General features: G+C 38.2%; 1 protein-coding gene across 2 annotated transcripts in view; it reads left to right on the plus strand.

Annotated features, from left to right (window-relative positions):
• Positions 1–570: 570 nt before the first annotated feature.
• Positions 571–24548, plus strand: part of ror2 (receptor tyrosine kinase-like orphan receptor 2) — a 134691-nt gene continuing 110713 nt past the window's right edge. For both annotated transcript variants that reach the window (XM_065240636.2, XM_065240637.2), the window contains exon 1: positions 571–914. In XM_065240636.2, coding sequence (XP_065096708.1) covers positions 803–914 — 112 coding nt within the window. In that variant the 5' untranslated portion in view covers positions 571–802. The remainder of the gene's footprint in view (positions 915–24548) is intronic.

Below are 24548 nucleotides of genomic sequence, written 5' to 3' on the forward strand. Positions count from 1 at the left end.
GCTACCACATCCATGTACTATATTGGAGTAGATAGAAGACGTTAGCTGATGGCCAAATATAAAGTGGCCAAATATATATTAGAATTTAAGTGCAACCAAACCAACAACCAGACGTTTTGATGCTGGGAAACCGTTTTGATAAACTTTCTGAGTTGCTAACACGTTAGAACCACCGGGGAACAACACCACTTCCGTTGCCAAAATGCGCACGCACGCACGCACGCACACACGCACGCACGCACACACACACACACACACACACACACTTTTCTAATCTCAGTAGCTCTCTCAATGTTCCTAAACCTATTATGGGCAAGAATCCTGAGGCTTAATATTTATATGGCATGCTAATAACCTTACAGTCTCGTGTCTTATAAATATTATAATATTATAAACGTCTGCCAACCAATCAGGTTGGCCTACTGAGCTAGCGTCACAATGCGAAGTTAATATTAATTAGCGGAGCCTTCGCTGTAGTAAGATTCGTAAATTGGCTTCCCTCCCTTGGGATGGATCATACTACGTCATGAAGAGCTGGAGTTACTCGCTAGCCTTTTTTTTTAAAGAGTTTTTGGGACACTTGAGAAGGATAGACGTCGGTCGACGAACACCTATCGATTAAGCGGAATGAAACGCGTTATTATTTTGCAATTGAACCGTCTAAAACAGACGTTTCATTTACTGCACACTTGAGACTTTCGAAAAAACGAATTTTACTCGCACAGAGACCTTTTATTATATGCGGAGACGGTTGAAAGTTGCAACGCACTGATTCCAATATCAGATCGGCTGCATCAGAGGAATGCTTCCTGTGAGGATGTTTATACTAAGGATTACAATTAATGCATTGATGGATTCCACTAAAATGCATCTCTTGTTGATATCCATACTTCTCGCAACATTTACATATGCAGGTAAGCGTTTATTTCAGTCCTATAAAACTTTCCCTAACTCTTTACACTTTTTGACTTTGGTAATGCTCGCAGTATTTACTTAAACTGGATTTAAACCAGGTACTGCTGAATGCTGGATTGTTGTGCATTTTAAATATTCAAACGGGTTGAGTTTGATGTGAATGGTTTGTGTTGATGTATATTAAGAAGTTGGTATTTAATATATTTGCTGTTCAGCAAGCTGTTCCATGTGGTTCCTGCAAACATCCAGTTTATTCAACTTATCCAGCCAAATGAGAATTTTAATTTAATCTTTTCCTCTTTTTTTTTTAAGCGCATTTGAAGGGAACTTTGGGTTTTGGTAATAACCCATTGACACAATTGACATATTGCATTCAATATTCTATATTTCCATTTAAATAATAGTATTAGAATTAAAATAAAAATCCAGTGGTGCTTCTTGTAACATAAATTTACATTTGCTTCACCTATACTGTGCTATGCAACAGCCTGTTCATGGGTTATGAACAACAGTATATTCTTTTAAAAGTATTATTTTATGCATTAAGTCTATTCTCATAATTTATTTAACCGAAAATAGGATTTCTTTTAAGCCTTGGGAGTTGTGTTGAAATTGGATGGAGCTGTAATCAGATGCATATTGGTGTGGGGTTCACAGATGTTGAAATTTCCTGTTTAGAATTTGCGCTCTTTTAGCCATTTGGCGTAAGCTTTAAAGGGGGATGGGGCATGTCTACCACCAACTTTATCACCAGTACTTAAGATTGTTGGCCTGTGGTGCAACAGTTTACCTTACTTAGCTATACGTGCTTGAATGATAAATTACACGATCTTGGAAAGATTGCTAGCATTTGCGATTCTAAAAGAGCGTCACAACTTTTATTACAAGGATAAGACGCTTCAGTCTAGAATGATTATCATTTTACATGGCGAACCTGTTAGTCCAGATAACTTTATTCATATTTTGACTATGAAAACACTATGAAAAAGAAGTGTCATCGGGTCTGCTCTGGAAGAAAACCACTGTCCGAATTTCCTACTTCATACTACACAGTATGCGAATATCAGTATGCCAAATGAGTATTCTAGTGTGTATGTGCCCTTGCATTGTTTATTATATTGTATTGTATTGGTGATTTTAGATGGGAGTGGTGTGTTTGTAGCTGACCACAGGAGGTTCACTTCTTTTGGTTCACGCTCTCAACCATCAAAAGGTGTTGGAGATGTTCAACAAGTCCATTGACATGCTAATTGATTCACTTGCTAATAAAAGTCCCTGAATATACAAGCTATTTCAGTCGACTTCACACAGTGGAAAGCCTTGACTTGAAAAAGTGGTCTTGTGTATTTAAATAGTGCCAACTTTATTTTCAGCACCTTTGCTATAAGGCGTCCTACTGAGCTCAATTACCAGTGCTTCATTCATTTACATATACACATGGGAGTTTCTAAATGAATGCTAATCTGTTTTTCATTTAAAAGCAAAATGGGTTCACAAAGGACATTCTACATAACCTAAAGTTGAATACACGTTATGCTAGGTAAATCTTGTGAAACAAATCTGTTGTAATTTACACCAAAACAGAAAGAAAAAAAAATTAAATTTTATTAAAATGTTTATAAGACCATAAATTTTCATGCCAGTTACTTTTAAAACATTCTAATTCTCATTTGTCATTTCTTTTGTGGCTGCTCGAACACATTTGACCATAATGTCTACACCACAAAAGCAATACGGGCTAATGCGTTTTCGTCTACCTCTGAATGTGGCGCTCAAAACGTTTCACATGCCGTTTACACCTGTATTTAGCGCCATCCACCTGTGATCCCATCGACAAAAACACATTTTCATTCAGGTGTAAACAGCCTTTTAAGGGTAACCGCTTTTCCATAACATAGTACCCAACAGGTCAGCTCACCTCACTTTGGCTATTTCCATTTTAAGTTTAGTAACACTTCAAAGTGGAAGGGATTGTAGGCGTGTCTTTATATTTGCACTGCCTACTGCTGTGACATCATACAAGTGAGAGTGTCGTTGTACATTTACATTATAGCGATGATGCTGGTAGTGAAGATTCTCTCAGACCAATTACAGTTTTTTCAGCATCACGTTTTGGTATCAGCTCGGGTCGCTTGGGACCACGACCGAGTTGGTACTAAAAAAGTATCGGGTACTACACCCACTGGAAAACCTCACAAAAGTAAGCTGACCCAAACCAAACCAAACCATGGGGTACTGGAAAAGCACCAATAGAGAAGAGAAAGGGGTCTGGTTGTCATGTTTTATGGTTCTCTTCCAACCCCCATCAGCAGCCCTGCTATTAAGCTGTGAAATGAACTGGATATACAGGAACTTTACTGGACATAGCTGTAGAGTTCAGTCAGTTAATCTGGCATTGACCGGGACAAGAGGGAAATCTTTAAAGTTGGCTTTGCTGTAAAAATTTGGTAAGCCAGCTGATCCTTCAATACTTTTGGAAATTATGATTTAACCATGGAGAAGTCTTTGTCAATGAGTGTGTGGAAAAACAGCTTGTGTTTTATGCAGTGATATGAATCATTTCTTTTACACATTACTTTTAAATGCTTTTCAAATGAATGTGCTTGCATTTTAAGAAATATAAGGAAGACAGATTTTGGACTGACAAATATCTTACCTTGTGTTGTTTTCACATTAAAGGTTTCACCATAGAGAACGTAAAATCACAGTACCAGAGACAGAATAGTTGTTTGAAAAACAGAGAGAGAAATACAATTTCTCAAAGCTGTTATTTTGTTAAAAGAAGACTGTGGTATTGAAAAAAATGTAAGATTTGAGCATAACCTATTAACCTGCTACTAATGGTTTCAAAGGGAATTGTTAAATGTCTTTTATAGATTTCAAGTCGCAAACCCAGTTTTGTCAATTTCACTTAATACTTTATTTTTAATATGCTTATTGTAGCAGCATGGTAAACTTTAAGTGTTTTTGTGTGTCATGACTCGCAGCTCAGCCGTTTCAATGTACCATTTGCAGGCTTTGACCTCTTTTAACATGTGTTTATAGTTTCATACTAATTTGTCAGGACATTTTCACTCATACATACAAATGTCAGTTTAGACAGATTTTTTTTTTTTTGCAGTTTATTAAGACTTTCCATTTTATTTCTACATTTTACATCAGGCATATATTTAACGTTGTGACTAACAGCTTCAGTGCAGCGTGCCAAACTTGTTCTTGAGTTATTCTTTCCAAGTCCCTGTTGTTGGATGTCTTAAGTCAGTGGAATTTCTGCTGACTCCCACATCTTTGATTTTTTTTGACAGCTTTAAGACCCCAATTCATTCAAACTTCACATTAAAATAACAAGGTGACATTTTTCCTTATAGGCCACCCAGCGTTAGCTCAAGACAAAGCTTGTAAATGAGAAAATGGTTCCTTCGTAATGATCATATTGCAGAATATATGCATGAGCAGCAATGACTAAACTGACTGTAGTTTTGTTTAATATTAACTTGCTTGTCATATGTTTAAAATTTTGAGGGGTATAATAGATTTGCTGCCATCCCTTCCAGGTGAAAAAGTTACCACTACTCTGAACGACCTATTTAATATAATTTTTTTAAATAAAATTTTATTATCTACTGTAGGGATGTGCATTTATCTCATTTTTTTTCATTTAGATTAATCCATAGGTCTGAAGAACGAGCACTTGATTAATTGGGGCAGGGCAGTCAAAGGGGCGGGGCGTACACGTCATGGTGAAAATGCTAATATTTTTTTATTAAAAACACTCAAAAAAACTTCATTTTGAAGAAACTATGACAGAACAATTAACACATGCTAGATTATTAATGAATTAAATGTTTTTAACAAAAACCTCTTACAGGAATAGCTGCGTGATGAAGTGAAACTAAAGGGTTAATAAACACAAACTGATGTGCTTTCTATATGATGCACTCTACATAATATTAAGCCTTATATACAACATAAATGTATTATACAACGAGCATCTATCTGCACAAAATGCAAGACTTCAACTAAGTTATGTACTGAAAGTTTAGGTCCCGTTGTGGATGTGCACCATAAACGTGAAAATGTTTTCCCGTTTTCTTTTTTGCATACAGCATTGTGAATTATGTAATGGAATGATAACAATATCATTTAAAATAACAGAGTCCTCAATTATGAGCATACAATATAATATTTAAAGTTAATTGCAAATATTTTCAAATAGATTTAACATTTATTGAGAGTGTTAGAAGACTGTAATGCTTAAGTTTCTTTAAAAAGCTTATTGTAGGTGTCTCTTGAACCGTTTGTACATTCGCTATAAGGAAATTTATATTGTTGTTCTCTCTAACTTCGATTACATTTTAAGTGCCGGTTTTGGCAGGAACACCTATCTGCGATTTGGACTTGGTTGAATTGATCTGTACCTGTAAAACATCAGAATGTTGATTTCATCCCAATCTAAATGCTACAAACATTTAATTAGGTGTGTGACTCACACTGTTCAAATCACATAGAAAACCAGCTGTGCAGCTCTATAAATACCACTTCATGTGTTTAGTAGAGGAAATTGCTGATCTTCTAGCTGATGTGTTTTCAAAAACTGTAAGAAACTGCCTTTAATCTAGTGCCTTGTAAGATGTTAATCAACAGTATTTGCAGTGTTTGTGCAGTGTGGGTATTGTTGTGGGTGGGTGTTTGTGCACATGATTTTGTACATGCATGCCCATGGGCAAAGGTTACCAGTCTTACAGTTTTCCAGCTCCCATTCACTTTGAGCATGCTCAAAAAGAAGGTTGTCTGTGTAACTTAAAAGGGTTATGACATAAGGACATCCCCAAATTTACCCTCAGGTCTTCCAAGATGTTGGTGACATTTTTTGATAGTAGAACAGAAATAAGTTTTAGCTGAAACCGTGCCCATGGTAAATTAATAAAGGTTTTGTAAAAAAATCATGCACCATATAGCTGCTAGGGGAATGTAATGTACTGTGGCTGACTGTTAGCGATGAATCTGTCTCTGAGTTATTTTTGTTTATTGCATATCCATCAACAGTGAACAAGCTACACTAGCTGCATTCATGTCTGCTGTAGCAGGTGTTCTCTGAGGCTCAATGCATTCCATTAGGTGACAGAGCTGACATATACTGAGAGCCTTTCATATAGAAGCCAAAAAATTAATAACCCAAAGGCATGTTGTATTGGGGTTCACACCCACAGGAAGGAATGTTCTCAAAATTACATTCTCTTATTCAGTGCTGACAGCAGAATATGGATCCACAGAACGGACCATTAGCATCATTGGCATTTTCTAATTTAATTCAACTTTTAAAAAACTATAAAGCCTTAAAAGCGTCAGCTAAATGAATAAGTAAAAGAAAAGTCTGCAGTCTAACTTTTTTAGAAACAAAAATCAGTAATCAAGCAAGTACTTAAAACCGCTATGGTTTTGAAGTACAATTCAAAAAAAGACTGTTCTGTTGATTTTTGCCAGTATTTTTTAACATTGATAGTGCCAAACTGTACCGAAACTGTGACAATAAAACCGCGATATGAACTGTGAGCAGTGTGACCTAAAGGTTGACCGATATGTTTTTTTTTCTCTGGCCGATTCCCATATTTAGAAATCAGGGCGGCCAATATGTTTTGCCGATTTTCTATATGTACATAATAATCAAAATGTCCTCATCATTAGCAGATATTTTAAATGTAAAAATATCACAATTTAAGCCAAAGTATTTTTTTTTTAAATATGTCTTTCTGAACAGTTTTACAACCTCCTATGCACCATGCATTTATCAGACACCGATATAGACACTCTGCTGTCATCATCTTTGATCAGTTTTTTTACCATGGCTTTTATTGCTTTGTAGGATAAAATCCTTATTTGGTAGACCTGATAAATTATTTAATCATCATAAAGTTAACATAGTAAACATCTATTTAATATTTAGGGCAGCTCTGAAACTCACTTCTATCTGAATGTTCAGAAAGGCGCCTTCAAATAAAATGAATTATTATTATTAATATTACAGGTTTATTAATGCCATCCAAATCACTGTTTTGTATGTTTGTTAATCACGAAGTACAAAGTAGATGAGGAAAACTAGGATTCCGTGTGTATTCAAAACGCCACCATTATTGTTTACAATGTGTGAAATTGTGTGCGCTAGTGCTGGGCGACAAAATGATATCAATATGTCGCAGTTTTTTTTAAGCTCTATCGCCCAGCCCTAGTGTGCACTGTTATTGGTAAGGCAGATTTATTGCATTCTGCAGAGAAGGAGGACTGGTGTTTGCTTTTTAATACTGACCTAATACAATACTGATTTTGGAACCAAACTCTTAATTTTTTTGTGTAGTCGACTAGTAGGGGTGTAACGATACACTAAGCTCACGGTTCAATCTGTATCTCGGTGCTTGGCTCACGATACGATACACATCATGGGTTTTTTTTTTTGTTAACAATTTCAGTAACTTTTTTGTTGTACATAAAACTTAATAAAGAATTTAAACATTTTAAGGCTTAACTGAACCTTCTGTAGTGCAGGTCTGTCACTGAAAAAAGGGAAATTTTACATAAAATTAGAATTTAGGGACTTAGCAGGGGCGTTGTTAGATATAAAGCTCTACTGGGGCACAGGCCCTCTTTTTTTTTCTGACTTTTTTGAAAGCCTAACACTTCTATACAATTCTCTTTGCTTAATCCACTATTCCTACATGTATTTAAAAATAAGCTCAACGGACAGAAGCGCGCGTCTCAACATGTTTTGGTGCGTGTACGCGTCCGTGCGATTGATTAAGATTCCCGTCGAGTGATATGAAAACAAAATGCTGCCAGACGTTGGACTTAAAAGATTACGGGGCATTATCTATATCAATTTCTGTTTCTACTGAAGTCGTGTTTGCTGACCTTCAGTTCAAGCTGTGGATGATTCAAGTTATGTCTGTGTGACTGCGGTGAAGCACAGGTGACGCTGGCGCAGAGCAGATCACGTGTTGACCGGTCAACGAATAAAATTAGAAGAACGTCATCGTATAAATATCCCCATCATGCACGATGCAACATCGTGGCATTTTTTTTGTATCGCGAAGTATCGTACTGCGAAGTATCGTTACATCCTTATCAACTAGTGTCAACTAGTAGCAGCTGTACCGTTTAGTAGATTAGTTGACTAATCTCGCACTTCCCAAGTAAGGAAAGTGAATAAAGTAACCTAACCAGACGTTCCATCTAGGCCAGGTATTGCACACCGGAGTCACAGTGGAGGGCCGCGAACAGACACATGTGCATGCACTCATTGAAAATATGAAGAGCTCTTTTCCAAAACGCTATAAATCCATTTCAATACTTTTCAGAAAAAGTAAATTTTTTACCTAGACCCCAACATTTTGTGAATATTCAACTTATTCTGTTAAAATTGTTATTTTTTGCTCAGTCTGAACATGTTGAATAATGATTATTAAACCAAACAACAATATTGTTTATTATAAATTCAAAGTTAATTTAATTTTTTCAAAACGCTATAAGATGTTTTTTCTTTAAAAAAAAAAAAAAACACAAATAAGAGAACATGCAACATATACTCAGGGACTCTTCCTACTATAAATGAATAAGTAAATTATTCAGATTGTGATATACATTGGAGCCAGTATGAAATAAACAGAATTACACATAACTAACTTGCTATTACTCCCTCCACTATTTCAGTTTTCTCCTTAGCAGGGCGTTAGGAGCTCCCCTCGATCTGCTCTAAATGACATACCATGTAACAACGCGCTCATAATGTCCAATCCAAAACGCACAACTTTACAGATGTGCCTGTATTGTTCACTAGCCACATTTTGTACTTTTGCACTACACACAATCTACAATAGTTATCATGGTCAATGTATCAAACGCCAGTTTGTCTATCAGCAGGCTATCGAACTATTCAGTACTTTTCATGTTACGTTAGCAGGCTTCTTCACAGGAAAAAAACATTATTGTGCCGGAGAAACGTACAAAACGGTATTAAACGAGCCACTTCTGAAACGAAAGTTGTATTATTATTATTATTAAACCTTTATTTAACCAGGTAAGTCAATTGAGAACCAGTTCTCATTTGCAATGACGACCTGGCCAAGAGGCAGCATAAGAAACCAGTGGGCTACAATAGAGGGTTTTCACTGACGTCACGTTCTGAGCGGTAACCCGGATGCGCGGCCATTGTGGAGGCACTCGGTGTAAAGAACTGAACGGAGTACAATGGAATATTATGCGCTTTGGATACTTTAAGTGAATGTAGACATGTCTAAACAACAGAAAACGCATCCAAGATGCAAAGGCATATAGGGAAGGACTTGGACCACAAGAAAGGGCACGATATTTCGAGAAATTACAATTTATAGGCGGTGCAGATCCCTACGAGCTCCCTCTTCTAGGATCCGTGACGACCCGGCGATTCTTCCTTCAGTTCAGGGAACTACACTAACCTTTTCCACTGGTGGCACTTGCGCTACCAACTTTTTCAGTTACTGGCGCAAAATATGATTTGGTCGCACATATTTTTTTCAAGTTATATTAAGGCGCTCTGGATAATAATGAACAATAATGAAACTGTATTGCATACAGATATGCTTTTAATTTTACTTGCCATCTTTTAAACCACATGCCGCCTTGTTTTCTTAAACGTTGCAGTGTTTCCCACAGATCTGAAATGTACTTGGTGGTGGTAGCCGGTGAAAAGGGCAATTATTACCCCCTGACAAATAATGGTCTACTATACATGTGACGTAGAACTAATAATGTGTGACACAACACAATACTTTGATTAATTGAAAATTAATATTAATTTCACATTATATTTCATCAATCTAACCACCCCAAACTTTCTTTGCCATTAACAAAGCTGACACTGTTTGTCAAAGCACCACGAAAATACTTACTGTTTTTGCACTGATATATGAAGCAATTAGACCCCTTTATCAAACTCAATATAATACAATACTATGTATAGTATATTAATAGACAGTGCAGGTCTATAGATTATAAATGTGACTGATGTTATGACTGATGTTATAATGGTTATAATTTCTATTAGGTAGGCACTTTTACTGCTTCTGCTCTATCTTTCTATTTCTCTCTTGCCGATTTAAAAAGCTTAATCCACTTATTATTTCAGATTTAAAAGTCTACTTGCTGTCCCGGTGACAGACTTTACATTGCTTTGCTCGTTCAGTGCAATTGGCTTGACATTAGCATTGCTTTTTGCTACAATCTCTGTCCAAACTTAATATGGATATGGTTTTAGAAAAGATATGGTTTATTAATAATAAGATCATTAAAAAAATGTGAGAAAGCAAATGCAGCGCGTGGTCGTAACAAGAACCATCGCCATAGAAACCGAAGGCACGCTGAATCTGCACTCGAGCTTGAGCGCGGTAGCGCTCATGGCCGTTTTCCGATCGACTCGGGTTATAAACACAACATTAATCAGACTTGGGACCCAAAGTAATTAAACTAGGACCTAACCGGACCCGACAGACCATTTAAAATATAAACCCGGAACCATACGGGTCCCGCGTCCTCAGTGAAGAAAGACCTCTGCTCAAGTTCAGAAACATGGAAGACACTGCGCTTGCGTCGCGTCGCACCTAATTCATTGAGAAACAGCTGAGCACGCAAACGCACACTGATAGGGAGAGACACGACGTGCTTTCACGCAGAATGAAGCCAACGTGTTGATGGCTCAGAGCATGTTATAAAACGTATTCTTAAAATCCACATTTCTGTTTTAATAAATGCTCATAGTAAATCATAGAATATTGTCTTAAACATTAGGTAGCACATTTGCGACCCATTAAAAATTAGGGTCGCAACGGCAGTTCAAAAGGTCGCATATGCGACCATTTTGGTCGCAGTGTAGCTCCCTGCTTCAGTTGCATATCCCGATATAAGTTAGTGACTACCTAGTTTTCATGCAGAGCCCATATGTCAATGTCAGCTTTATTTATATAGCAAATTTAAAATAGCCAGTGTCCTACCAAAGTGCTTTACTGTAAAATAAGCACAGTAAAAAATAAAAGCAATAATTGTTTTTACCCTTTACTATTAAAAATATTATTATCATTACAATAGAAAATTTGTTATGAGCAATTAAGCACACTGGCATTAAGGCATTGCAGCGCAAATTTTATTTGTGTTTAAGTACATTTTGTGCATACACTAAAGTACATATTAAATACTCTTTAAATAAAGCACAACAAGTAGAAGCATAATTGTTTTATACTTTATGTACTTCAATCATATTTCTAATACAATACTACTCTTTTTCCTGAGCTTTACCAACCACAAGCGCCGCTCCTCTGATAATTTCTTGCATTCCTTTCCCTGGTTTTTAATAACTTTTGGAAGTCGATAATAATCCAAATGTTTTTCTCAATATGTACTGTTGGTACCATCTCAACCACGGCAATAATTAACTATTTTCCTTGACGACGTTCGGCATATACATCAGTGTCTGCTCTGTTGTAATGCGGAGTGCCTCCAATATGGCGTCTTCCGCTCTGATGACGCGCCGTGAAAACCCTCTATACAGAACATTAGAAATACAGATAACACCGCTATAAACAGTGACATATAAAAACAAACAAATTACTAAAAACAAGTATATTGATCATATGTTATTGTACATACTAAACACTTTGATGAAGATCGCCTTGCAAACGGGTACCTTCTCCGGATGATTTATTAACATGACATTAATCCTCATTTTGAGGAATGAATGAACTAGGGGTGTCCTCGACTAAGGATTTACATATTCGAATCAGAATTGTCGAATCTTTCCATAGTCGACCGATAGTCGAATCATATCTATGTTTGTCTGCATGGGTTGGGAGGGGGCCAGACCAGGTACAAATTGGTAACTTTTATTTTCTTTCACAAGCAGCACACATAAACAACTTTCTGTTAAAGTGACCAAAACTGTCTTTCAAGTGATGAACGAAGACAAAACTGACGATGCATTTATATTAGAGATCGACCGATACTCATTTTTTTAAACCGATGCCGATAACAAATATTTGGATGCTTATGTGCCCGATAACCGATATGCTGAACCGATTTTTATTTACTGTTATACTTCTGTTTTTGACATAATAACTACAAAACTACTGAACTGAACAAACCCTTATAATAATAATAATAATCATCATCATCACAATCACTTTTCCTCTTTGCATACAAAGTCATAAATAGAGGGGTCTGAAAGATAATGTTTAGTTTGATGAACTCCTAAATATGAGACGCAGAGCACCTAGCCCGTTCGGCTAAATTACATGCGCAAGCATGGCCAGCACGCAATAGCGCAACATTGATACAACGAAAAGCTATCCAAAATTTACAGACTTAAATTAGATCAGAATTTACGTTTATAATAGATACATTTTTTAAATAAAATAAGGTCAGAAGTAACAAAGTGCACAACAAATATGCAAAATGCCTCAAGTGCACAGAAACAAAACACAAGCCAAATAGTTAAATCAGATAACCCAGAGTGATTTATAAATAAAATAAAATAAATTATTAAAAGAATAGAAAAGTATAGTCATAATATAATTGCCAGCTTTGTCTTTTAAATGTAGAAACAAAGAGGCAATGGTTTATTAACGAAGAAACCTCTGTGTAGCCCGGTCACAGGGGATGTTGGATTTATTAACGCATTTTAAAAATATTTATTGAAAGCTGCTACTTCACATATTATTTGCAGCATTATCATAATATGCAGTATATTAATATATTGTGAGAAAGCTGTTATATGTGAAATCAGACAATGTGTGCACCCATATACGGCCAAAATTGAATGATCCTCATTTCATAACACATCTGCGACGATTCGACTGTGAGATTGGTAGTCGAATCAGGCTTCTCCTATCGATGCATCAAATCTTCGACTATTCGGGGTCACCCCTAGAATGAACATAAACAAACATCTGTTCAAAGCGCCGCCATTGGATTGCATCGAACGCTCATCGAATTCTGATTGGTCGAGAGGATAAATCACGTTTAGGCTAAAAATAGGCTCTGGCGCTTATCGCGTTTTGGAAAAGAACGGCATTTTGTACCTACATTTTAACAAGGAAATGTAGTGATTTGGCATGAAACGTTCATGGAGCAGTGAATAGGTTCAGTACACAGCCGAATGACATGACAAACTCAACACAATTAAAAATGGCATTTTGGAAAGAGCTCTTCATAATATGTTGCTTGACATTGCGCATCTTGCCTGGTGTGTGACTTCCTTAAGTTTGTTGTATGGCCTGAAGTTTTTACAGCTTGAGTGTTCCAATGAGCATCTTACTAGCACTTTTTAGTAGGGCTGTTGAATATGGTTGTTTTTTCGATACATTGCGATGTTAATGTGAACGATAACTGCATTAATGCATAAAGACCAATAATCGATTATAACAACCAGTGTTCGTGCACATCTCTGTCTCGTTCATCTCATCACTCTCGCGTCTCTCTCTGTCTCGCTAGGGAGACAGTTGATATTTGGTTTAGGGTTAGGTTTGTATACTTGTCTAATATAAATTTTAAAATAATGGTCTGACTACAGCCTTTAAGGGTTGTCATCAGTGAGTGCATTTACATGCACAGTCTTACGCCTAACATGATGCACACATAAGTGTTCCGTGGCTAAACAACACGTTACAAGAGATGTATTTTAAGTGTTTAATAATTAAATCATTATAGAAAATTACAATTATTAACGTTCTATTTCCTAAAACAATTAATTAATTAAATACAACATAGCAGCCAATGTATTCATTTATGGCTAACAAACAGCAAAGTTGTTTAAAATAAATTAAACAAAATAAAGACATTTTTTTCATTGTGCTCTTTTGCAATGTTTTGCAGTCTTTGTTAATAGTTGATTTGTACACGAGTATAGACTTTACCACCTTTCACCTCTCTCATTCTTTCCTTCACCCTTGACAAATTTTTTTTAATATAATAAACAAAAAGGTTAAGATCCTGATCCTTTGCGGGATCTAATAAAAATGATAATTGTGTTATAATAATCAATTATATTTAGTTATTGGTCGAAACAATCAATTCAGAAAAGTCTTAATTTTGAAATGCTAATATTATTAATATTATGATTATAATTAATTCCCAATTTGATCTAGATGAAAGTATTTGCCTAGCAGAATGTTGTTTCATGTTTAGCTGCTGCGCTGCTGGGGTCTTTAATGATGCACTAGGAACACTCAGGAATCTGGCTTTAATTTGACTCATAAACAGTCACAGGACATTGCCTCATGTTTAATGCTGCATACTTCCACAAGTATGTAATGGCCTACAATAGACAGACTTGCGATTTTTCTTTTCTTCTTGAGCGCAATTCAGCTGCCCCTTCATTGTAATTTAAACAAATGATATTTGTTCCAAACATGCATAGTTTAAAATGCTGGTTATGTGATTATTATTTCAAATGTTAGTACATACCAAAACACTTGTTTTTTTTTAATTCCAAAATTTTCCCAGATAATCTTTGCTCTGTTCCCAAGATACCTCTGAAGCTGTGTTCTGAAAAGCTACCTGTACAGATTTTAAAATTTAAAAGCATAAGTCTATTTCTGACAATGCTTAAGAAAGCTGTTCAATCAGTCATTACCATAAAATGCCAATTTCCTTACTTCATTTACAAACATGACTTTAAATTCAAGTCACAGGCATGATAGGAATGTCTTGTGTCAACCCAGTCATTGGGATAAAATTACCATCTGTAAGAATCTTTAAAGATTTTTGCCTGGAATAGACACTTTCTGACTTTGTAAATGATTACAGAAAAAGAGAGTCATACAGTAGCAGACTTTCCAAACATGATGCGCATGCGCCCTTTTTTGCTAGATGATGTATGACCGATTAAACAAACATGGAAGTCTAGAGGATGAGCGCAGTAGTTATTGTAGTGACTGTGTGCTGAATCGCAAAAAAACTATTTCAGTCTATGTGGTTACTTTACTGTAGGCTTAAGGGCTCGTTATAGTCGTGCGTAGGTCCTACGGCGTAGGTTCCGCATAGGTTTTCATTTATACTTTTGCGTCGTCGTCCGCGTTGATGTGCAAACACACCCCCAGACCGCTGGTAGGCAGTAACCACGCGTGTAACGTCTCGGTTACTATCGTAACCTCGGTTCCCTGAGAGACGGGAACGAGACATTGCATCCGCTGACGCTATGGGAAACTCCTCCCTCTTCCGGTTTCTCTGAAGCTTTTATTGAACAACGCCAGTGTACTGGCCAATGCCACCCATGACAGCCTTATAGGGGCGGGACTTCCGGTACTATATAGCCTGTTTAGGCGGCAAAATACTCAGATTCTTTCGATTGAATGAACAGTAGAGCTGATCTGAGCAGTGACACGGCGGCTTACACAATGTCTCGTTCCCGTTTCTCAGGGAACCGAGGTTATGATAGTAACCGAGACGTTCCCTTTCGAGAGCGGTCACTCGACATTGCGTCCGCTGACGCTATGGGGGATGTATTCAAACACGCCGTGAGAACAGCGAAGAGCAGCTCCAGTGAAGCTTACTCAAGTCTGTGCGCCGCAATGCTTAGCTGAGTCGGTGCACAATCCCTGCCCAGTCTGTGTAAGCCAACGCATAGTAGATTGGATGCCTGAGTCTCTAGGGACTCAATCAAAAGCTTATTCAGAACAGAATGCATACAGTCACTGGCTGCATGTAGGTCTTATTGCAGCGCTACAGCAGATACCTGTAACATTACAACAGCAACGGCTAGGCAGACCCAACGTGGGCGGTAGCAAGCATATTAGCGCAGAGTATTTGTTGGTATTAACATATGATGCACGATGGCCAAGATAGCTAGCGTGAAAGTGTAAGGAAGAAGCGAAAATGTGGCTCCATATTAATACATCAGCTGTACTGGCAATCCAGTACAAACTATGAATAGGCGTCGGATAGTGCGACTGCCGAATTAGAATAACACTATGCCAGTGTGGCAGTAATGTGCTGCCTTCATTAGCACCTAATGATCCAGTGAACCCAGCTGGATCCCAGCAGCTGACTGCCTAGGTGGAGCAGGGAAATTCTTAGAATGAGCTGGTAGGGATGTCACGGTACCAAAAATCTAGTAGTCGGTACCAATACCACAAAAAGTACACGGTACTCGGTACCTAAGTCGGTACAACAGTGTGTAAAAAAAGAACAATTATACTTAAATATTTTTTTTTTATTAAAACATTTCAACATTATAGAAAACTTTTAAGAGCTTCTGTTTAGGTTGTCTGTGTTAATGTTTGTTGACTTTTCTCCTGACTCTCTTGGTGTACATCCTCCTCTGGCTGATACTGTTAAAAAGAGAGAGAATAAGAAATACATTTTATTTATTTAACATACTGTCTGACAATGACTAATAAATCAGCTAAAGCTACAGGTGCTAAGGTGCACTTATAAACATAAGCACGGGCACATACGCATACTCTGAATGCAACATTGTTGCAGGATAAAAATAGTTATTAAAAACCCTTAACATTTTAATACTTCATCCAGTGACATTAGGTTACTCCATGCATCTGGGACATTTCTGTAACGGATTGCAGCGCACAGGATTCCAGTTACATTTTGTGTGGCATAAAGCAATGATGTATTACACAGAGCCATGTTCTGCTGATTGGCTGCTCGCTGCCCGTCAGCGGCCATTGGACACAACATCTGAAAGCATTAAGCATAGCCAACACATATTCCCGTCGTCACCCAAAACAGATGGGGCGCGTGAATGTGTGTGTGGTGTGTGATGCGGTACCATCACTGCTCATACGAAGAGCAATAAATGTAGCCTGGATAACAGGCACAAGTATAACTCTCTGTAAACGTAACGTTTCTTTTCTTGTATAATTTCTGCGGCAGCTTAGACACATTACTGGTGTATTGCTGCCCCCCTCAGTACGTCCGAAGAATAGCAGGTCCGTGTGTACGTATGACGCTACGCAAAATTGCTCGCCTAGTGAAGTGGCCGAAATGCGCGCGTAGCCGCGCCCACGGCGGGGATGTCACACGGTACAGCCTGAGGCGAGCGTATGTTATGTTAGGCCAGCCGCTGTGCTAGTGGCCGAAACGTGAAAAATCAGCTAGAGCGCACTGTATCAAATAAAGTAGCCAAGGAAATAACCTAAAGTTACATCCATACAAGTGTGACAGACGGCCATGTCGCAGGTGAAGGTCTTATGAAAGGAGCCGTCTGCATGCTGTGCTTGCACGTGACCGGTTCCGAAGGGGGTCTGTTCATGCTAGCACTGACCGAAGTGCGTTAAATTACAAAGCAGACACCAGGGTGGGGGTCTAATCATGTAAGGGGAGCGACCGAAGCACGCTATAAGTACAGGACAAACATAACGTTATATGAGAGGGTATTGCAACGGTAAATGTATCGTGCACACTGTGGCATTTTCTGCACTGCGTAGGTGGGGAAAGGAAGCCTTGTGGCTTTCCCACGTCCGTAACCTTCGGAATACCCCGGGGGTATGAGGCTAAAAGGGCGGGCGTAACGTTACCGTGGAAGGCACGCGACGTTCTCCTCAGCAACATTGCCACCAACGGCGCTCTGGCGGCGGTGGTTTGCTGCCGAGAACACAGTTATTCGATATATCTCGGAGTCCATAAGATACACGGTCCTTCACTCGAGGAGCGAAACTCAAATCCTTGTAAAATTCTGCCGGAACGCGTGTAAGGGACGCGATCCTTGCGTCCCTCACAAGTGCGACGATCTACGGCGAGATGCTTCAGTCACGGTGAAGAGAAAGAATCTGAGTATTTTGCCGCCTAAACGGGGTAAATAGTACCGGAAGTCCCGCCCCTATAAGGCTGTCATGGGCGGCATTGGCCAGTACACTAGGGTTGTTCAATAAAAGCTTCAGAGAAACCGGAAGAGGGAGGAGTTTCCCATAGCGTCAGCGGACGCAATGTCGGGTGACCGCTCTCGAAAGGGAACCACAGTAGCAGCAGCAGAAGTCACAGAAGAAGAAGCTTAGCAAGTTAACCCACAAACGAAGAAGAAACAGCAACTTGTTGTGTATAATTTTAGAAGACCAGCAATGATGGAAGTAAATAAACAGCGACTTTTGATGCAGTTTGAGTTAAATCACTCCTCAACTTGGCTCATTTTTGTTTTCACCGTCACAAACGGAAATACCTATGACGCAGTTTTTTTTACCTGACGGGAGGGGTTCTGGTGGACCAATCACAGCGCTTGCGGTCCGCGTAGATCTGACGCGCTGTTAAAAATTTTGTGAGGTGCGCGTCAGGCTACGCAGAGCTACGCACAGGCTACGGATAGCCTTCGCTTTAGCAACGGCGTAGAACCTACGCACGAATATAAATCGGGCTTTAGGGTTTTTTGTAACGTAATGACAATGTAACTCCTGCAGTGTTTGTGATACATCACATTGTGCAGAGGATTATTCTAAGTGATCAGACATTTTTAAATGGCCACAAATTTCTTTAGACTTAGGGCCCTATCTTGCACCCAGCACAATTGACTTTGTCAGTGACGCATGTATCATTCGTATTTTGCACCGACGCACAGCGGGTTTTTCCCTCCACAGACGCACGTCGGCAAACTAGGGAATGAACTTGCGCTCCCTGGGCGGTTCAGCGCAAAAAAAGAGGCGTGTTCCGGCGCAAACCATCCCTGATGCTATTTTGCAGTTTCAAAAAACAATTGCGCCACTGACCAGAAAAAAAAGTTTAAAGTCAGTGGCGCGTTGCGCGTTGTTCATTATGCTATTTTAAGGGCGCATGCTTGACCATAATGTATAGCGTGCACAACGCGCATACACTTTGCATCTAATCTACACAAATGCAACAGTTATTTTTGCAAATCATAAATTGTTACACTTAAAAATATTAATACGAGATAAGGGGAATCATAGTGGTGAGCATTGTGGTGATAGTTTTTATTTATTTTGTGTGGCTCCGTTAAAAAATTCTCATGCAAATAACGATTAAAATATTTTCATAAGTTTGTTGTGTGGCTGTATTACGTTTATTTTATGTAAATAATAATTAAAATGTTTTCATAAGAAACCTTAATGTAAATGAACTTGATTTGTAAAAGTACTTTGGGGTTGGACCTTGCTTGCGTTTCTTGGGTCCGATTTCAAAGCCCCCAAACCCTTTCAGCGGTGAGGGTGGAAGCAGCGATGTCCTCTGCTGGCGTCAGGTCATGTGTAGGCAGATCCACCTCCTGTTACACGGCGTGCCCGATTTATGCTGGCAAGCTTGGGATTTACAAGAACGTCGGTCTCCTCGGCTGTGAACCGCTCCAGGCGTGCGCCTGGTAAATCCGTCATAATAATAGCAACCCGCCATGGAACTATCGCCCTTGCGTTTAAAGGGAATGTTGGATAGCGTTCTGATTGGTTTATTTAACGTTACGCCCAAACCACACCTATGAATAATGAACCTATTTCAGACCAACCCCTTATTGATTTGCGCCCGGCGCAAGAGTTATTTCTCACGCCGGGAAAATAGCAACAGCGCCCAAGATCCGCCAACAAACTCACTTGCGCGTTGCGCTTCGCACTTGCGTTTCAGATCGTTAAAATAGGGCCCTTAATGTGATAAGGGGACCAAAGTTATTTCTAGAGAGAAAAATGCCATAGAGACATCAGGGTTTCCCGCAGAAAATGTGTTAGTTAAGGTGGTAATGTTGGCAGGGGGGGGCAATCAAAGTGGTGGGGCGTACGTGTTATGATGAAAATGTAAATATTTTTATATAAAGCACTCAAATAAAACTTCATTTTGAAGAAACTATGATAGAAAACGAACACATACTAGATTATTAATGAATTAAATGTTTTTACCTTTAACTGTGAAAAGCTGCGTAATGAAGTGAAACTAAAGGGTTAATAAACACAAACTAAAGCAGATGTTGTAGAACGTCAGGTGAATGATGATAGATAGCGCAAAAATTTTAAAAACTATCTTAAAGGAGTGTAACTACTGTAGCATGTAAATAATGCACATAAATAACATAAGCACAGCACTCAACAATTATATCTAATCAACAGGCACGTGGAACCTAGCTAGCAGGCTCAAACAACAAAATCACCAGCTAGCTAACTTAAAATTTGCAAGAACTATAGACTAATACAATAACAGTATAAACTGACTATCCTCCAGAGACGTCCAAGCTATTCTCAGAGATGTTTTATTAACTGGCTAGTTATCCCCCAGACAGTGACAGTCCGGACCACATCTTTCTCATTTTGGCCATGTGGCGCCCCTTCCCCGCTCGCGGTGTGCCTTTTTTGAAGCATATATATATATATATATATATATATATATATATATATATATATATATATACGTATATAAATCGCTAGCCCGACGTCCCGGGGCTATTGTGAATTCCTGTCGGGCTACCAAAATGTATCTTTGCCCTGCCCGTCGGGCTATCTTGGGTAGGAAATAATATTTTAATGTTTTTGCTTTGTCTCAGATTTAGTTAGGTAATTGTATTGTACGTATTTCGGTGTCCTCTTGTCAGTCATTATCCTCACGTAACAAGTGAAACTGTCAGGAAATGAAGTGAAACCATAAATAAACCCATCCTTTAATGTGCACTTCTGAAATGCGCGCGACCCTCTGGACGCGCTTCTGCCGGCTTCGCTCTTCACAAGCACCTGCCTGCTCTTGTGCTCAGCGTGAACTCAAGTCATTAAAAAAAAAATTACTTCATAGACTAACATTGTTTTAGCATTTCTTTTTTCTTTCTTCAGGTAGTAACTTAAATATATGAGAAGGAAAATAGATTTGAGTGATTTCCAATCGATTTGACACGTCTACGCTATCTAAGGAATAGTCTACTCATTTTCAATATTAAAATATGTTATTACCTTAACTAAGAAGAGTTGATACATCCCTCTATCATCTTAGTGCGTGCACGTAAGCGCTGGAGCGCGCTGCTACACTTCGATAGCATTTAGCTTAGCCCCATTCATTCAATGGTACCACTCAGAGATAAAGTTAGAAGTGACCAAACACATCAACGTTTTCCCTATTTAAGACGAGAAGTTATAAGAGCAAGTTTGGTGGTACAAAATAAAACGTAGCGCTTTTCTAAGCGGATTTAAAAGAGGAACTATATTGTATGGCGGAACAGCACTTTTGGGAGTACTTCGACTCGGCGCAGTAACACTCTCCCTCTCCCATTATGAGAAGGAGAAGGGGAGCGGATTTTTCAGGCGAGTTGAAGTACTCCCAAAAGTGCTGTTCCGCCATACAATATAGTTCCTCTTTTAAATCTTTTAAATATGTGTTGAGGTATTTTATTATATTAAATTAAATTAAAAATAACCTGTGTTATAATACATTCATATAATATAACATTCAGTATAGGGCTGCACGATTAATCGTTTTTTAAACCGAAATCGCGATGTGAATGGATGCGATTTTCGAATCGCAAGAGCTGCGATTATTTCGATTCAAAACTATCAAATATAACAATCATCTAGTACGCAGTTTTTGACAGTTCGCTTCATGCGCATTTTACGTTTGATGCAGTTTAAACCAATAGAGTGCATTAACACTGAGGTGCTGACTACACGTCAGATAACACCATTAGGAAAACATGAGCGAGCAGCAGTTCAACTCCTCAACAAAGTGTACGGCCATATGATTTCCGCGATGCGGAAAACACGGACAGAATCGCGAAATGCATACAAATGGAATTAACTGCACAACGCGGAATGTCAGGAAATTGGCAGATTTTGGATTCAGTCATTTAAAAAACCCATTATAACTCATTAACCGGCAAATGAAAGGACAGAAATGCGCGAAAACATTTCCCTTTTGTGTAATGTTGGACTTAAAGAAAGGTGTATATACGTCCGTTTCTCGTCATGCATCGCAAACAATGACAAGCGCCTCATCAGACTATAAGCAGGTTTCATTAAAGCCTGGAACACAGCAGACGAAAGAGGTACAGAATACTTTCTTGCATGCGTACATCTGCACCACTTTGAATATTTACAGGCACGAGGGTTCATGAAGCGCGCACACAGAGAGCAGTCAGCACACGCGTGATCACTAAACTTTTCTCTTCACTAAAGTTTTCTTTCTTGTCTAAGTGAACATAAACAGCTGGATGTTTATCAGTATATTGAAGCAGAGCAGTTTTAAAGCTGTCTTGTGTCTTAAAGTGACAGACAGTAACCTGGTGCTTTCTGTGTCAGAAATGTTTATTACACACCAAAAATTAAAATCACTCCTTACTCTTAACTGAACAAGCTTCTGCAGCTCCACATTTTAAATCCTACAGTGAGGACTGTGCAGTGTTTTATTTGTATTTTTTGCTTATGTTAAATCATAGATTCTAATAACTAATATATTTACATTTATTACAGATGCCTGAAAAGTAAAACAAGATGAGTATAGTCTTATGATTTAAAGAAAAAACATTTGCTTGTCAGAAGCATTGTTGTTGTGACAGCCAAAATACATTGGCCTATAGCCCTATATGTTATTTAAAAAAAACTTTCAATAAATTTTTGTTAAATTGTATTTTAATGTTCCTAGATTTAAAAAAAAGTTTGTCTGCAGAAGAGCAAAGTCCTGCAGACAACTTGGTACAATGTTTAAGAGGTTTTAAATAAACAGTAGCACAGCATCTTTCTTTGGTGGTATTAAAACCACCACAACAAACCTGGATGTAGCTCTTTTATTATATACTAATGAATCGCACTTTAAATCGCGAATCGCAATTTTGATCAGAAAAATCGCAATTAGATTTTTTCTCCGAATCGTGCAGCCCTAATTCAGTAATATTACATTCAATTATTCTAACGTTAGGGGAACGTTAAAATAACCTAAAAATAACATTAGGGGAATGTTTATTTTCTTTAAGAAAACATTCCTTGCTATTAAACAAAATCCTTGGAAAATAACATTCTAGAAACCAAAAACTAATGTTAGGGGACCGTTTTGGGTACCAAATTGTTAGCTGGGGATGGGCAGAAATAAGTTGGCTCACATGGAAATCGGATTTATCAATGTTCTACATTAAACACTGTATTTTTTATTCGGGCTACTTGAATTCATTTCGGGCTACCAAAAATGAAAGAGTGCCTGCCCGAAGGGCTATCAGGGATTAAAAAAATTTGCGAGCCCTGTATATATATATATATTAGGGGTGTCACTTTTGAGAAAAATCAAATTCGAACGGATTTCGAATATCATGCAATGTATCCGATTATATTCGAATATCTAGACACCCCCCCCCACGCGCATAAAAAACCCACCGCAATGGAGATTCAATCACAAAATTATTAGGGCTGTTCCGAATACCATTTTTTGAGCTTCGAAGCTCTAGTAGAAATAAAATCGAATATTCGAAGCTTCGGAAGGAGGGGCTGAACATATTTTTCTCTTTAATAAAGGCAGGAATCTGTGTGTGTGTGTGTGTGTGTCTGTTTATCTACAGTTTTATTATGTGGCGGATGTGTTGCTGCGGACTCAAGGGAGTGTAGTGCCTTTTTTTCATGCAATACGGACATGTGACACGTTTAGAATAAACTTTAAGAAATAAACTTTAAAAATACTACAGAACAGCGCAAGCTGGAAGCGGCGTGCCTGTCACGCGTCCTGCGAGAACAGCATTAGTGAAACAAAACACAAGAGCAATACTTTTAATAAGGTAGCCTAACATTTTTCTAACAAATAAACATTCCCGTATCAGAAATTAGCAGCACAGTAATTACTGACAACGAAGGGTAGGCTATTTAAATAAAACAACGAAAATAAATGAACGAAGTTCAACAAACTGTAATAAAACGGTAGCATACTTTCAAAATCAAGTTTATTTATAACACTTACACCATCAATATGTTTTTTCATCAGCAGAACAATAAAGAAGATATTTTGCAGAAACCCCAGTGCTCCGTCATGCAAGTCAACCGATCCGCACCCTTTAAGAGCTAAAGCATATATATCCAATACAAAAGTAATCCCCCATAACTCTGTGTGACATATTGACGTCTTGTGAAGCAAATCAATCAGTTTTTGCAAGAAACTGAACCTTATTTACAACACTATTAGCGTGAATGCCAAAGCAGGAAGCGCGCTTTCCGTTCGAGGCGATCTCTTCCACTGGTGGCGTTTGGTGGCTGTTGACTATGGATGTTGGTCTCTCTGCGCCACCTACAGAGCGGGAGCGTGAAGCGCACTTCCTGCTTGGCAAAAGCTCTGCATTAACGCTGAAAAATATTTATATATATATATATTCGAATCTCAAAACTGAAAATCGAATGTCAACCCACGGAACGAATATTCGAATATTCGAATTTTCTGGTCCAGCCCTAAAAATTATTAACAGTGACAGTCATAAAAAGGGTTGTCTGGATTACTTTTTTTCTTAATGTTTGAAACAGCAGGTTATCAATTTATGAATAACAAACTTATATAAATATATATAAAAAACGATTCAGAACAGTTACAAACAATACATGACAACTTAAATAGCAGCAGTAGTATATAGGCAGACGCAAACGGAATTCGCGCCCGCAGATTTCGGCAGAAAACTCTGCGGAATTCCGCGGATTTAATGCCCGTCATTGACAAGCACACATATCCCGCGCTTG

The sequence above is a fragment of the Paramisgurnus dabryanus genome, chromosome 10 (assembly GCF_030506205.2).
Source record: "Paramisgurnus dabryanus chromosome 10, PD_genome_1.1, whole genome shotgun sequence".
Lineage (NCBI taxonomy): Eukaryota > Metazoa > Chordata > Actinopteri > Cypriniformes > Cobitidae > Paramisgurnus > Paramisgurnus dabryanus.